The sequence below is a fragment of the Protopterus annectens genome, chromosome 5.part0 (assembly GCF_019279795.1).
Source record: "Protopterus annectens isolate FY-2018-M chromosome 5.part0, PAN1.0, whole genome shotgun sequence".
Lineage (NCBI taxonomy): Eukaryota > Metazoa > Chordata > Ceratodontiformes > Protopteridae > Protopterus > Protopterus annectens.
In genome coordinates this window covers 2,064,445-2,078,705 of record NC_056735.1, presented here as the reverse complement: position 1 = coordinate 2,078,705, position 14,261 = coordinate 2,064,445, and the positions used below count along the sequence as shown (strand labels likewise).

Below are 14,261 nucleotides of genomic sequence, written 5' to 3'. Positions count from 1 at the left end.
TTGTGCCTTGTTTAACGCCTGAGCTATTCGTCATCGGGCCCTTATTGTCACTAAATACTTTCATTCTCTATCTCCGTATTCCGAAATGGCTTTGGTAAGCCATCCAACTACCAAACTTCTGAAAAACGTCAGGATAAAGACAGAGGCAGACCACACAGGTGTAAAACTGCCGACTCTTCCATTAAGCTAGTTGCCAGTTCACCGGTACTCAGTGAGGCACTTTCGCAGTGCCTGATGCTCGCTTCATTGGATTCGCAGGCCTCTACCAAGACCCGTTCAGAGTCCAGTATGCCGTGAGACTCTCTGACTACAGAACCTGCGGATGTCTCTACCTTGGATGGGTCCCGAGCCGCTGAGCAGGCACCAGCTTCTGAAGAAGTTCTTTGCACTACCGATATTCAACGACTTCTTTCGCATCTTCTGTTCTGTCTAAAACTACTGAGTTTGTAAGGCCAAGAGTACGCGCTATGCCTAAAAAATACAACGACCCAAACTCATGCACCTGCTTCCTTGCCACAACATCAAAGGCTTAAAATGGCAAAAGACCTTATTAAGCTGATTAGGAGAAGTCAGCCTTCCACTGCTAAGAGAAAGAGACCTGTCCCCAGCAGCTTTAACAGACCGAGAGTCCGACGACTCTGAGGTACCTGATTATGAAGACATGCCTTTATCTGCTTATGAGGATTCAGATCCAGAGGAATCCATTCCCTCTGCTTCTCCTACAGAGGATTTTTCTTTTGGTGAAAACTTACATACTTTAAGAGAGCATTTCCACTGGGAATGCCAAGACTATCCTCAGTCCAAAAAGAGACTCAGAGAATTTCTAGATTTGCCACAACATTGGCCTTTAGCAATACCCCCAGTCCTGTCATTGTGGATGATCTCTTTATGAAATCTAGTTTAACTCCTGATACCTTACCCCCCTGCTCCTAGGAAACCAGGCAGGTTACTACAGAGTTCCTGACGCTCACAGTTTCCTTTTCATAAATCCTACTGCTGACCCAGAGGTCATCTTCCAGGGGCCTAAAGGTATCAAAGCAACTACAGCTAAGAATCCCACCCCTTCTGACGGGGATTCCAGAGCTTTAGACAGATGGGATAAGAAAGTATACACCTCTGCAACTCTCGCTATCAGGGCTTTGAATTGCCAGTTTCACATGCTAAAGTACCAACAACATATTATGGAACGTATTAAGCAAAAAATAGCTACCTTTACAGACTCTGCAGAAAATAAAGAATTACAAGAGCTTATGCATTCTGCAAGCCAAGTAAGCAAGCATACTTTGCAATGTGGCGTTGACACCCTAAAAGCATCTTGCAGGGCAGCAGTCACTGGTTCTGTACTGAGAAGGCATGCTTGGCATGCAGACCTTGCCAGACCATGTCAAATCAAATTACTAGATGCTCCTTTGAACAAGGACAATCTGACACCAAAGCAGAAAAAGTTCTTAAAAAGATGGAAGAAAAAGCTAAGTATATGCAGACAGTCAAAGACTTCTTGCAAGTACAGCCTCCTGGATTTAGTAGACATTGATCCTCGAAACATTGGTCCTTTCCAGCCCCCTCAAGGCCATCTCAAACTAGACCCAGGGGAAACAGGCCCCCCCAGACTACAGTCTCAGGGTATGCAGAGATCTAAGCAATGGAGTGCCTCCACTTCAAAAACAGGGAGTGCTAAGCCACCCCCTTATGGAAAGAATTCACAATGACTTTTTAACTCCACTCCCCACCTCTGTCCAACTGCTTGTGCCCCTAGGAGGAAAACTTGCCCATTATGCAAAAAACTGGACTTCCATCACCAAAGACCAATAGATCTTCAACATTGTATCCCAGGGGTACAAATTTTACTTCCACTCACTGCCAACCCCAAAAGGGTTCCCAGATCTTCCTCCAAACCAGTGGGCAGAGGCACAAAACCAAGTTCAATCCCTGCTCTCTATAACGGCAATTCAACCTGTTCCTGCAGAACAGATAGGTCAAGGGTTCTATTCCACATTTCTCCTGGTACCCAGAAAAGAGGGCACTTAGTGCCCAATCCTAGATCTTTCCATTCTAAACACCTTCCTGGTGGTACCAAAATTCAAAATGCTCACCCTGCAGCAGCTGCTTCCTATGCTGGCCAACGATGCCTGGCTAGCCACCCTAGACTTGAAAGAAGCCTATCTGCACATCTCTATCGGGGACTCTTGCAGGAAATATGTACGCTTCAGGGCAGGATCTATGCATTATCCATTCTCTGCAGTTCCCTTTGGCTTATCCATTGCTCCCAGAGTATTCACAAAATGTCTGGCTCCAGCCATTGTCTACTGCAAACAGAGAAAAATTCAGATTTACTCATACTTGGACGACTGTCTGATTCAGGCAGGCAATCAGGAAATGCTGTTGCAGCACCTGACATTTGTAAAAAAAACCTTCTAACCTCCCTGTGGTACACCATCAACAAAAATAAATCAAAAGTAGTCCCCAGTGAAAAAATTGTATTCCTTGGAGCAAGCTTTCCATACTCCAGGAAAAACAAGCCTATCTGACAGACTACTTCACTCAAATGGCCACCAGAACCAAGCTATCTGCAAGGAAAATCCTGCAGGCCCTAGGGTTCTTGGCCTCATGTATCCTACTAATTCCATATGCCAGACTGCATATGAGGAAACTTAAATGGTACTTAAAAAGTCTTTGGTGCCAACGTTCTCAGGACCTGGAAACTGTCATTCCTATCATACCTTGTCTAAGGACAGAGTTTCTTTGGTGGGCAGCAGCATGCAACCACAACAAGGGACTGCCCTTTACTCAACCCCACGCTGCCCAGAACCTAACCACAGATACATCAGACTATTCCTGGGGGACACACCTAGACAGGTGCATTCAGGGACACTGGAGCCCAAGTCAAATTCATCTGCACATCAACCAGAAAGAGATGCTAGCTGTTCAGTGCACTCGTAACAGCTTTCAGATGCATACTCTCACCAGGATCCCTGCTAATAAAAACAGACAACACCACAGTTATGTGGTACATCAACAAGCAGGGGGGATCCCACTCTTACCCACTCTGCAGGCTAGCCATGGCCCTGTGGAACACAGCCTTGGACATGCAGGTCCATCTGCAAGCTCAATTCCTGCCAGGCAAACAAAACTCACTGGCAGACTTAAGCAGAAATCTCCTAAACCCGCATGAGTGGCACTTACAGCTCAGCACCTTCAGCCTCCTGATTCAGAAATAGGGGACCACAGAGGTGGATCTCTTTGCCTCCCCCTGCAATCACCAGCTCAGAAAATTTTGCACCAGGATACCTCACAGCAGGGTCTGGAAAGTGGCTGCCCTATCCTTCCAGTGGGTAAACCTCTGAATCTATGCATTTCCCCCTCTGCCCCTTATCTCAAGAATATTGCTCAAGATAAGACAGGACAGACTAAGGATAATTATGATTGCCCCGGACTGGCCACGCCAGCACTGGTAGCCACTCCTGTGCAGCCTGTCACCGGTACCACCCCATAGACCGACCCTGTTTACTCAGCAGGGGGGACAGATCTTGCATCCCCGACTGCAAACCCTAATCTTGCAGCTTGGCTTATTTCTTGAATTCTCCCCCAGCGACCAGCCTCAGTAAGCAGGTGCTGGACGTCATTCTTGAAGCCAGAAGATCCAGTACAAGGAAATCATATGCTGATAAGTGGAAAAGGTATTGCTCCTGGATTCAAGTCTAAAGGAGAGGACACAACTCTACCCTCCCTACATCTAATCCTGGATTACTTAGCAGATCTACTCCACAGAGGCCTTTCCTTCTCCTCCTTTAAGATTCATGCCTCTGCCATCTCGGCTCATTACAACTCTGAGCCACCCCTGTACTCTCACCCTCTCATCAAATGGTTCCTGAGAGGGGCAAACAACTTAAGGCTACCAAGGAGAGCACCCATCCCTGCTTGGTACCTTAACTTTGTACTGGAAAAGCTCACACTACCCCCTTTTAAGCCTGCAGTGTCAGCAGACTTAAAATTCCTCTGTTGGAAAACAGCATTGCTCCTGGCCATCACTTCAGCGAGAAGAGTGTCTGAGCTACAAGCACTTATAGCAGTGGAACCCTTCATTATTTTTCATGCTGACAGGGTCTCCCTCAGGACTAATCCTTCCTTTATGCCCAAAGTGGTGTCCAGCGTGGCTCTCAACCAATCTATCCATTTGCCAACCTTCTTTCCTAATCCTCAAAGTAAAGGGAGAGGATCCTCCACTCCTTGGATGTGCACAGACAGCTCAGATTCTACCTGGATAGGACTAAGCCCTTCAGGAAATCTGGCCAGTTATTACTCAGTTTTGCTCCAGGGGCAGAGGGCAAGGCCATTTCAAAACAGTTTCCAAATGGATAGCACACTGTATCCATATCTGCTACAAACACCATGAGAAACCAACCCCTCAGGGGGTCAGAACACATTCCACTAGGGCAACTTCTACCTCTACAGCATTCCTCAGGGGCGTCCCTACCAGGGACATTCTGGAGGCTACTACCTGGAGTTATGTACACACATTTACCATGCATTACCACCTGCCTATATTTTCCAAATCCAGGGTGGGTTTTGCAACTGCAGTCCTGCAGGGCATTCTACCCAGCCCAAACACTTATTGACTGCCTCCACCCTTTCTACAGCTTTGGGAATCAACCCAAGTGTGATGACTGCAACAGTGTATTCACTGTTGCAGTCCTGGTTTCCCTCCCTCCAGCCCCCTTCTCTCTCTCTCCTCTCTGTGTATACTACTCACCCCTTGCAGCGGTATTGGTATTTAGTTTTTACTGGTGGTGATTTTTTCCACCATTGCTTAGCTCCCTGTTGGGGGGCTCCTGACATTTGGGGCAAGAAAAACTGATGTAATGGTGTCGGCTGCCTGTTTTTATATCCCTGACGACCTGACGTCAGACCTGGAGTGACAGCAACTGATGCAGAAATACTAAGTCTCTGGTATTCGGGCCGACTGAGGGCTACCTGCAGGCAGATAACCCAAGTGTGATGACTGCAACAGTGAATACACTCGAACATCTATATTTATGGTTAGTGTACACAACTTTACTTTCTTAAATGTGATACTGCAGCAATCTTAGGGACGGACTGGATAGAGTTGGAGTTTAGAGCAAGTGGCAGTGGGTGGAAATTGGGGGGGGTAGTGGAGCAGTGTGGAGCCACACCCACTTCAGGAATTGCATGGCAAGAAAATCTGTTGTCATCCAGTTCTTTTAAAGATGACCAGATGGATAACCAGACACTTACTATAGTATGGACTGGTGTGGCCGACCTGAAGGAAGCAGGTGCAGTGTACTGGAGGGTACTGGCAAGGCGGGATGGTTGTAAGATTTACTGGCATTAGAATATGTATGAATTCTAAACCTGTTATGTGTGCAGAAAGCAGTTATAACGACAAAAAAAAAAAGAACTCAGACAAGCAAAAGAATTTTGTGCTCTTTATGCCACAGAGGTAAGGGAGGCTAGTTTTCAAACTCTTTCTAAATGTCTGTGTTACAGGGCCCTGGATGACAGCATATGCCACAGATTGTTTTAGTAATCTCTCAGAACAAAGCATTTGAACTTCAGTTATGGCATTATTAGACATGTTGTAGAGCAGGGCAGGATATGCCAATGAACTGTTTTAGGGCATGGGGTTTTCTTTAACTTCAGTGTCCAAGTGCTTTGCTTTAGCATTTTCCCATTCATTATGCATGATACGGCAGCAAGGATCCTTAAGATGAAGATTGTGCAATTGTGGGAGTGCACTTAACTTAGCACTAGACGCTTGGGTATAGGGATCACTGCTGCTAGGTTTTCCTCCAATCAACTCCTTGGGACTTTCCTTACTTCTCTTTATGTTCTGAAAACCGTGTGTGTGTATGGGGGAGGGGGGGGTCTCTCTTTCTCTCTCTCACACACACACGTGCAGACACAGGTCCCTGTCTGTCTCTGTGTACATTCTTTCACTTTTTCGGAAAGGCTTCACATTGTGGCCTGAGAAGGGCTTCTCCTTATTATCCATCTCTAGGCACACTTTTGGTAACTGTTATATCACAAAAAGAACAGTAACAAAAGATGATATGGTCTGCTTTCCTTTTTCTACTGTGTGTTTCACTGGTATCCTTGGTATGGGGAGAACGCCATCTCCATTCTGGAAGTTTGGCTTTTGAACTGAAGTTTGCTTGCAGCCAATTTTCAGTTAGTATGAATGATGCCACAGTTGTGATCCTTGTAGTTGAACATCTGCTATTATGGCGAGTGTGTTCATGCAAGTTTACTTTTCAGCTGCTTTTATGACTGGCACCCAGTGACCCTGTTTATGTACTTGCTGCTTGCTGGTAGCATCCTGAAGTTGTCTGTCTCACGACTGCAGAATCTGGATGTTGGCAATAAGCTGAGAAGAGTCTCATCTAATCTCATAACACATGTTTGACTTCATTGGTGCAGAACTGGATGTAATGTCTTCTCAGTCATTTCTGTCCATGTTGAGGACACAGTGGAGATTAGCTGGCTAGAATCCTCTTTGCATCTTCTCAGCTTAATGGGTTCCATAGTCTTCCTAGTGCTTTTAATACTCTTGAGACTATGAATATTGCAGTGTACTGTGAGGTGCTGTTGCCTACAAAGTTACTACAGGATCATTGATTTTCTCTTGGTGTCCATCCCTTGCCATCAAGGCCTGGAGTGCTGGACTCCCCACTTACCACAAGTTGAGACTTGTTTACCATAGTTAAACCCTTAAGAGACCCTGTAGGTGGATGTCTCACTACTGGGAGATGAAGTCAACGATGCTCCTCTGTCAAAAGGAAGTAGTTCCCCTTAGGGAAGGGAGGTTTACATCAGCCATTTGGAGTTGTGGGCACTGGCATTTCTTCTAGTCAGGAAGACTGTGTGAGGAAAGCTGTTACCACAATATCTCCTGATTCAGTCCAACAACCTCATCTGTTTTTTATAACCAAATAGTCGAGGTGCGCATGTTTTTACCTCCTGTGCCGAGAAACACTTTGATAGTGAGACATTATCAAGTGGCATTGTTCTTTTAGCAGATCACATTCCTGGGAAAGTGGATATACTTAGAGTCTCTCTGTGGCACTTCTTGAGGAATAGGGTTCAGGAGCCCTGCCTAGTTAGGGTATTTTTAAAGTGAGGTACCCCAAAGATCAACCTGTTTTGTACTTTGGAGAGTGGCATCACAGCCTTTTTCTTTGGCATATACAGCAAGGCAAAGGGAGTTAGTAGTAAATGTCCTCTCTTTTTTTTCTGGCAATGGAGATCATTTGTCTTTACATCATTCCAGATAATTCTGAACATCTTCACAAATTTCAGAAACGAAAGATTGAGCTCCTCCTTGTTGCCCTTTGGTGACACAGAATGGTGTGGTTTCAGCCTTTTGGGTCCCTGGTAGTACAGCACAGAAAGCATTCCTGGTTCAAATCAGAGCTCTCCCTGCCATTGCGATTACAACAGACTCTGCCACAGGATGTGGTCTTGGTTTATTTCTCATAAATTGCCTGATCACCTAGCTGGCATGTAAGACGGATTGAAGCTGCTAGGAAGCCTTCCAGCCAACACATGTTCTCTACAAAGAGTGAGAGAGTTGTCTCTTTAATGAAACTTAGATTTTTGTAATTAGTTTTGTGCAGTCACAAGACATCATGAATACAGAAACAGCCTCTTGCAAAGTCACAACCCTGCAAACTATCTGTAATAAAGTTTGTTGATTTATTGCCAACTTCCTGTGTCATGGACACCTACTTCTCTTAAGAAAGCCAAATTCCACCAGTCAGACAAAGAGCAGACCACCTTCTAGGCTATTTTTTTTAAACTTCTCCATTAGGGCACTCCCCACTTACAAATATCACCTACTTAGCCAAATACTAGTATTCACACATCAGTGGAAGCATCTGAGTGTCAGCCACTAATGTATCAAGCAGAAGCCTTGCACCTAGAAATTCTCCATAAAAGTGCTTTCTTTTGAATAATATGCTTAATTATTTACTTTATTACTATAAACAAAATTAGGTTTCATTCCTACAGCCTTGATTATATCACTATTACCTTCTAAAATTTTCCAATTTCTTTGCACTGTGCCCTTAATGACTTGACTATCAACCGTCATGTCAATTAATAATAATAATAATTTTGTTTATAGTAATCAAGTAAATATCAAAAATTATTAGAAAATGATAAGTCTACAAGAATTTTTAACAAAATTAACACTTATAAGAAGGGCATGTATAAATGTGGAACTTGTAAATATTGGAGATACATTATAGAGGGTCCATATATAGCCTTAAATCATATAGATCAGATTTTTAAAGTGCCAGGGTATGCAAATTGTAAAACAGAAGGGGTTGTTTATATCAGAATATGCATTGGCTGTGAGGCTTATTATGTGGGAATGACCACGCATGCCTTAAACAATCGTATAAGAGAACATCATTACGATATTAAAACAAAGAATTTGTGCCTTAAACAATCATATAAGAGAACATCTTTACGATATTAAAACAAAGAATAGTAATAGCGCTCTATTTAAACATATTTTGGAGTGTAGTAAATATAAAAAATTTGTGTTCTCTGTGTTGGAAAAAGGCAATAGAGATTTGAGAAGGGGTGATTTCAAAAAAATTTTAGAACAGAAAGAAAGTTATTGGCAAATAACCTTAGATGCTGATAATAAACCAGGTTTAAATGAGTTGATCAATATAAAATGTTTTTTAAAATATAGGGCCTTGAAAGTAATGAAACATTAAATTTTACATATGCATTTTTATATGTACAATTCTTATATTTAATATAGGTTTGTTTGTTGATGTTTGATAGTTTGTTTTCCTGTGTGTTTTTATTGAGATGTATAGGATCATTAATTGTTTGATTGATTTTTGGTGCCAAAATTAGGGTATTTAAGGGCAATTGTTTTGTGTTTTTTGTAAGTTTTGTTTCTGAAGAAGAGATGCACCAAGGTATCATAAACATAGACTTCATATGCTTTACCCTTTAGTGCTCTTAGGTCTTGCCATTCTGCTGATTGCAAATCTGGTCCTCTCAATTTCAAAAGGAATCCAGGGCAAGATCCTGTCTCTTCTCAGTTAGATAGTAATGCAGGTGTTTCTGACTTCTTAGGTTTGTTTGTATTTGGCTACTGTTTATTCCACAGTACGGTACCTATGTCACCACTGTGACAGTATGTGGGGCAGGACTGTGGCACAGAACTGGCTACATAAGCAGTTTGATTTTTTCTCCTTTCCCTCAAATAATGTATCACCTGTACAGGACTTAACTTTATGATTGCCAAGCTAGCTTGGGATGTAAAGTAGGCATCCAATCAAAATCCTGCGCATTGTACATAGTGTGCAAAAATCACATCTGATGACTAAACTTTTGGGTGGATTTTTATCTGCCCTCTGTGATGGAGCAGCTGTGGAGATAATTATATTAAATAGTAGTGGACTACAAGTATTACAGCCTCCAAAAGGAAGGCAGTTTTGGCCATTTAGCTGTCAGCCATGTTTCCTAGTCAACCTATCACTCATTTGGATTGAATTACTCCAGTTAGCCTAGATGTGTTTATTTGTCCACCTTTCATGCCATCTAGTTCAGCAAGTCTGAAGTTTGGCTTTTGGATTATGCTTTCTCTGGTGGCTGTAATTTATTTCCTCAGATCTTGTAGCTTTCTTTAGTCCCTTAGATGTCAAAATCATACATTGTCTTTTCCAAGGATTGGATGTGTTTTAGAACTTATCCACATTTCCTCCGGCTGAAAGAAATTCCCCTCTGGCTGCCATTGTCAATGTGTTATGCCCATCTGGATTTTCGTCTGCAAAAACAAGAACAGCAGCAGCATGCTTCTTCGGGACAATATGATGAAACTTAAACTAGTTTTCAAGGTGACCCTGAAGAAATGTGTGGGTAAGTGACTTGATCAGAGTTGCACATTAGGCAAATGAAGGTGGAAAGAATCAAACCCTGTACCCTGTGCACAGGAAGCAGTTAATTAACAGTTCACTGTCTTACTCCTCTGCCCTGCTTGCCCGGGTATTTTTCCTTTCCTTTCCCACCACCATCCAGTTTTGTTATGCATGACTGAAAGCAGAAGAAATAACCTTTAATCATTTTTAACTGCTTTTTTAGTGTTTTTGTAATTAATGTATCCTGACATTGAAATGCGTTATTCAATTTGCCAGTAATAAGAGCCTCCTTTCTGAGACTTACATGGTCTTTTGAAACCTTTTTGCAAGTGATCCTATCTCTGTGTTCTAGGACAAGTTTTAATGAGATCAGCAAATGGGCCATGTTCCTTTTAGCTATTTTGTTTGTTAACTTTAGGATGATACATTACAACTGCCTTGATTGCTCCACAGAGTTGTAGTACAGAGTTGCTTTTCTTGCCTATCTGTGAGCTGTTTTCTTTAAATGGAATAAAACAACTTGAATGTAAATATTGCAGTGTAGTTGGAAGTCACTTAATGTTATTTTCTGGTTGTTTAATACCATGTATGTATAATTAACATTTTTTGTTAACTCAGGTGGAAGCTCCCTTAACAACCTCATTGAGTTGAAGACCATCAATGTTAATCCCACGGATACTATTGTACCGCTTCTCAGTGATTGTACAGAAGTGAGTAATTTTAAGTAACGACATATTTCTACATGGTTGAGGGTATGTGTTTATTAACTATACATCAAAAAGGAGGACTGAGTAAATGCTGTTATTGCATAATACTGCATTGCACAATTTGTCATTTTAATGAGAGCTGTTATTGTTTCCCTTCTTACTGAATATTCATGTAGCTTTATCATTATTGCATGTGTTTTTGTGACCTTTCCATATAAAACCTCACCAACTTGAGCTTTTGTTTATATTGCTGTTAGTATAATCGTTGATGTTTTGTTGCTTTGTGTATATTTTTGTTACATATGTCATACCTACTAGTTTTCTTCTGTGATTGCAATTATTTTATATTATTAGATAAGTTTTTCCTTATGGCCTTCCCTGAAACTGGTTATCCTTACTGAACTTGACTCATCATAGCAAGATTTAGGACAAGGTAAAACATAGCTGTTGAACCAGTAGCAGCCAACTACAGAGTCCCTTTTACCCTGACCCCTCTCTGTCCTACCTTCTAGGTAGAAGGCTTTTCCTTTTTACTTTCTGGTATTAAAACAAACCACTCAGATGAAAAACAAGTTGAAAAAAGTTGAAAAAACATTGAAAAAACACACCAGAGCCAAGACAAAGTAGCTGCCAAACTTTACTGAAGTTTCCTAGTACCTCGGCTGTTTATCTTCGAGGGAACAATTACATCATCTAGACAACCAATCTTTTATATGCAATAACTCACACATAATTATCCAGTAATTCAATTAAAAACGTACCAACAAAATTCCCTTTTAAAGTGTCAAAGCATTCCCATGCAAAATACTAAACACACTTGTGTCCACCTCAAAATTGCACATTCAGACAACCCCAAGGAATATAAACCTATAATTCATAAATTAAGGTTTAATTCTAGATTTAATGCATTTGGGTGAAGAGTTTTAAAGTTGACAATAAGCTTTGTTTTCAATAAGGTTTGCACATAATCCACCCCTTGAGTAAAATAAGGCTTGACCAAAATGCTGAAAAAAAAAAACTGTTATCAAAAGCAGCATGTGCTGAATGTAATTGTTGGGCAACTGAGTTATCCAACCTTGCATTTCCTATATCCCCCAGATGCTCCATTATCCACTTCTTAACCATCCTCCTGGTCTGCCCAGTGTACCATTTTGTAGGTGTACAACCACAACCTGTAATATATACTACACCACACGTGCTACAATTAAAGCGTTCAGCAGCTTTATAATTCCTTCCATTAATCTTGCTGTATCGTATAATCTACATATATTTTTATAATCTTCCTATAGCCTATAATAGTATCATAGGAAGTTACTAGGCTAATGGCCCTGGAGCCCTTACAAGCCTAGCCAAGAATTTATTCCCAAAAAAGAACCCTCAGTCAGCACATGTCACCCCAGTCAGTGACAGACACCGGTGGAACCCCTGGGGCAAATTTGTGGTTTCCCATCCACTCATCAAGGTTGCACTTGAAGAGGGTCAGCAAGGTACTCTGTTTGACATGTATGGGAAGTCTATTCCAGAACTGGGCAGCCTGTGGGAGACGTACCTGTCTCTTCAGCACGTTTTGTTGATGTTGCATATTAGATTTAGGCTTATTGAGCGAGTAATGTGCAAGGAGTTAGAGTTAAGGATATGGAGCATTTCTAGTTGGGCATGGTCCAAGCTAATAAATTGTGATCGTAGGTAGGTTAACAGTTGTATGTGTATACATTTTTTTCCATTATTTTTGGAGATGGGAAGGCTATGGGTCCAGCAATTGGACAACCCCTTTGAAGCCACCACTTATGCAGGCGGAACAGGCAGAGACTTTCCAGATTAGGATCCTTCAGAAACAAATAAGTTCTGTTAACTGGGATATATGGGGATGGTGTGCAGGTTAGCCTTTGCAAGTTTTCCTGTAGCATTCAGGTAGCAGAGAAGAGTAGTGTGTTTAAGCTCTGCGCGAGGCTGCTGATAAGTGGGAAGTGGCAAATTTTAAGTCGAAACCATGAAAAAATCTATTGTGGGTTGTGTTGTAGTCTGGGATGGTAGATAGCTATTACTAGGGTTGGCTAGTGGTTCTGCGGAAAAGCATTAAAATGAGTCTCGCTATTTTACTGGAGTTATGGGATTGGATTGTTTTGAGGGGAGAGGGAAAAGGAGGGAGCATCCAGGGGTCCAGAATTTTTGGGGATTATTTTGGTTGGTTTTGCCTTGTAGGTGAGACACAGATCACCTCTGAGCAAATCTGTATGATGTGATAGTGATTTGACCTTGTCCACATAGGACTGATGTTGGAGGCAATGGATTTTCTTTGTGAGGTATTTCTTTGGACTTTCCAGTTGGTGCAGGTGTTTGAAGCGATACATACCAAACAGGGCATTGTACTCAATTATAGGCCTAATGAGGGAGAAGTACAGACAGGTAATAACCTCTTTTTTTCTGGATGCAATGCCTTTACTTATGAGATGAACCAAGTAAAAGGCTTCTCTGATCACTACCACCTCATGATGGTCAAATGTGAGATTGTCAGCCTGAGTACCCAGGCCTGTCCCCACAGGTTGTGTGCTTAGGGGGTTGCCGTTGATGTGGTAATCAGTAAGGGCTGTGCCTTTGCCAAATGGTATGATGATACATTTTTTGTGTTTAACTTAAGGCCATGACTTTGGCACCAGTTATTTGTAGCTGTGAGACCCTCTTATAGTATGTTACCATCATTTGGGGAGTCAGTGATACCACCCAACTTAGTCATCTGCAAACTTGGTCAGCCACAGGCCCTTTGTCTTTGCCTAGACCTCTGAGAAGTATATGCAAACAAGTAGGGGTCCCAGGACAGATCCCTGGGGAACACCACTAGTGACAGGTCTGCTGTCGGAGGTGATGGTATCTATTTTGACCTTGTGGGTCCTATCGTTAAGACAGTTGGCCACCCACTTGATGAGATAGGGATTTACACCAAGTTGTTTTAGCTTTTCGATGATGCCCAAGTGGGGGATTGTGTCAAAGGCCTTGGCCAAGTCAAGGTAAGCTGTATGCACTGACTTTACCTCATCCAGGGCCTTGGTGACAGTCTCAAAGAAGTCAACCAGATTCAGTAGGCAAGATCTGCCCCTGACGAATCTGAATTGGGTGGGGTCAGCTGCTTGGAGATGGCCTATGTCCTTGTTAATGAGATCCATAATAATACTCTCCATGGGTTTACGAATCAGACTTGTCAAGCTAATGGGGCGATAGTTTCCTAGGTCAGTAGTGGCACCACCTTTGCGCAAGGGGTTTAGAATGGCAGTTCTCTACTCTACTGGAATGAAGCCTTAGGCTGTGGTTGAACAGAGTGCTCAGTGGCAAAGTTAGTTCTTGCTGGAGATGGTGCAGAATACAGCCTGGGATACTATTATTTCCCATGAAAGTTGTGTTCTTTGCCTTGGATAGGGCCTTTAAAACTTTGATCTTCAGAGATGTGAGTTGTGGGACAAGTATCGGGGATGTTGAAAGGACCTTTGGGGAGGATAAGGGGGGTAAAGTTTGCTCTGAATTTATCAGCTAGCAGGTTGGCTAAGTCAACAGGATCGGTGTAAGTGGTACCATTAAGTACTAATTCAGAGCTTTTCTGGGCTTTGCTGTGGGGGTTCCTGACATAACTGATGAAGGACTTGTGGTTTCCCTTTCTTTTGGA

At 42.4% G+C, this 14,261-nt stretch overlaps 1 protein-coding gene across 1 annotated transcript in view; it reads left to right on the top strand.

The window, feature by feature from the left end:
• HERC2 (HECT and RLD domain containing E3 ubiquitin protein ligase 2) overlaps nucleotides 1-14,261 on the top strand; it is a gene marked incomplete in the record, with an annotated part of 3,551,743 nt that overhangs the window by 2,391,597 nt on the left and 1,145,885 nt on the right. Inside the window, 1 exon segment of the mRNA XM_044072055.1 lies at nucleotides 10,518-10,609. Coding sequence (XP_043927990.1) covers nucleotides 10,518-10,609 — 92 coding nt within the window.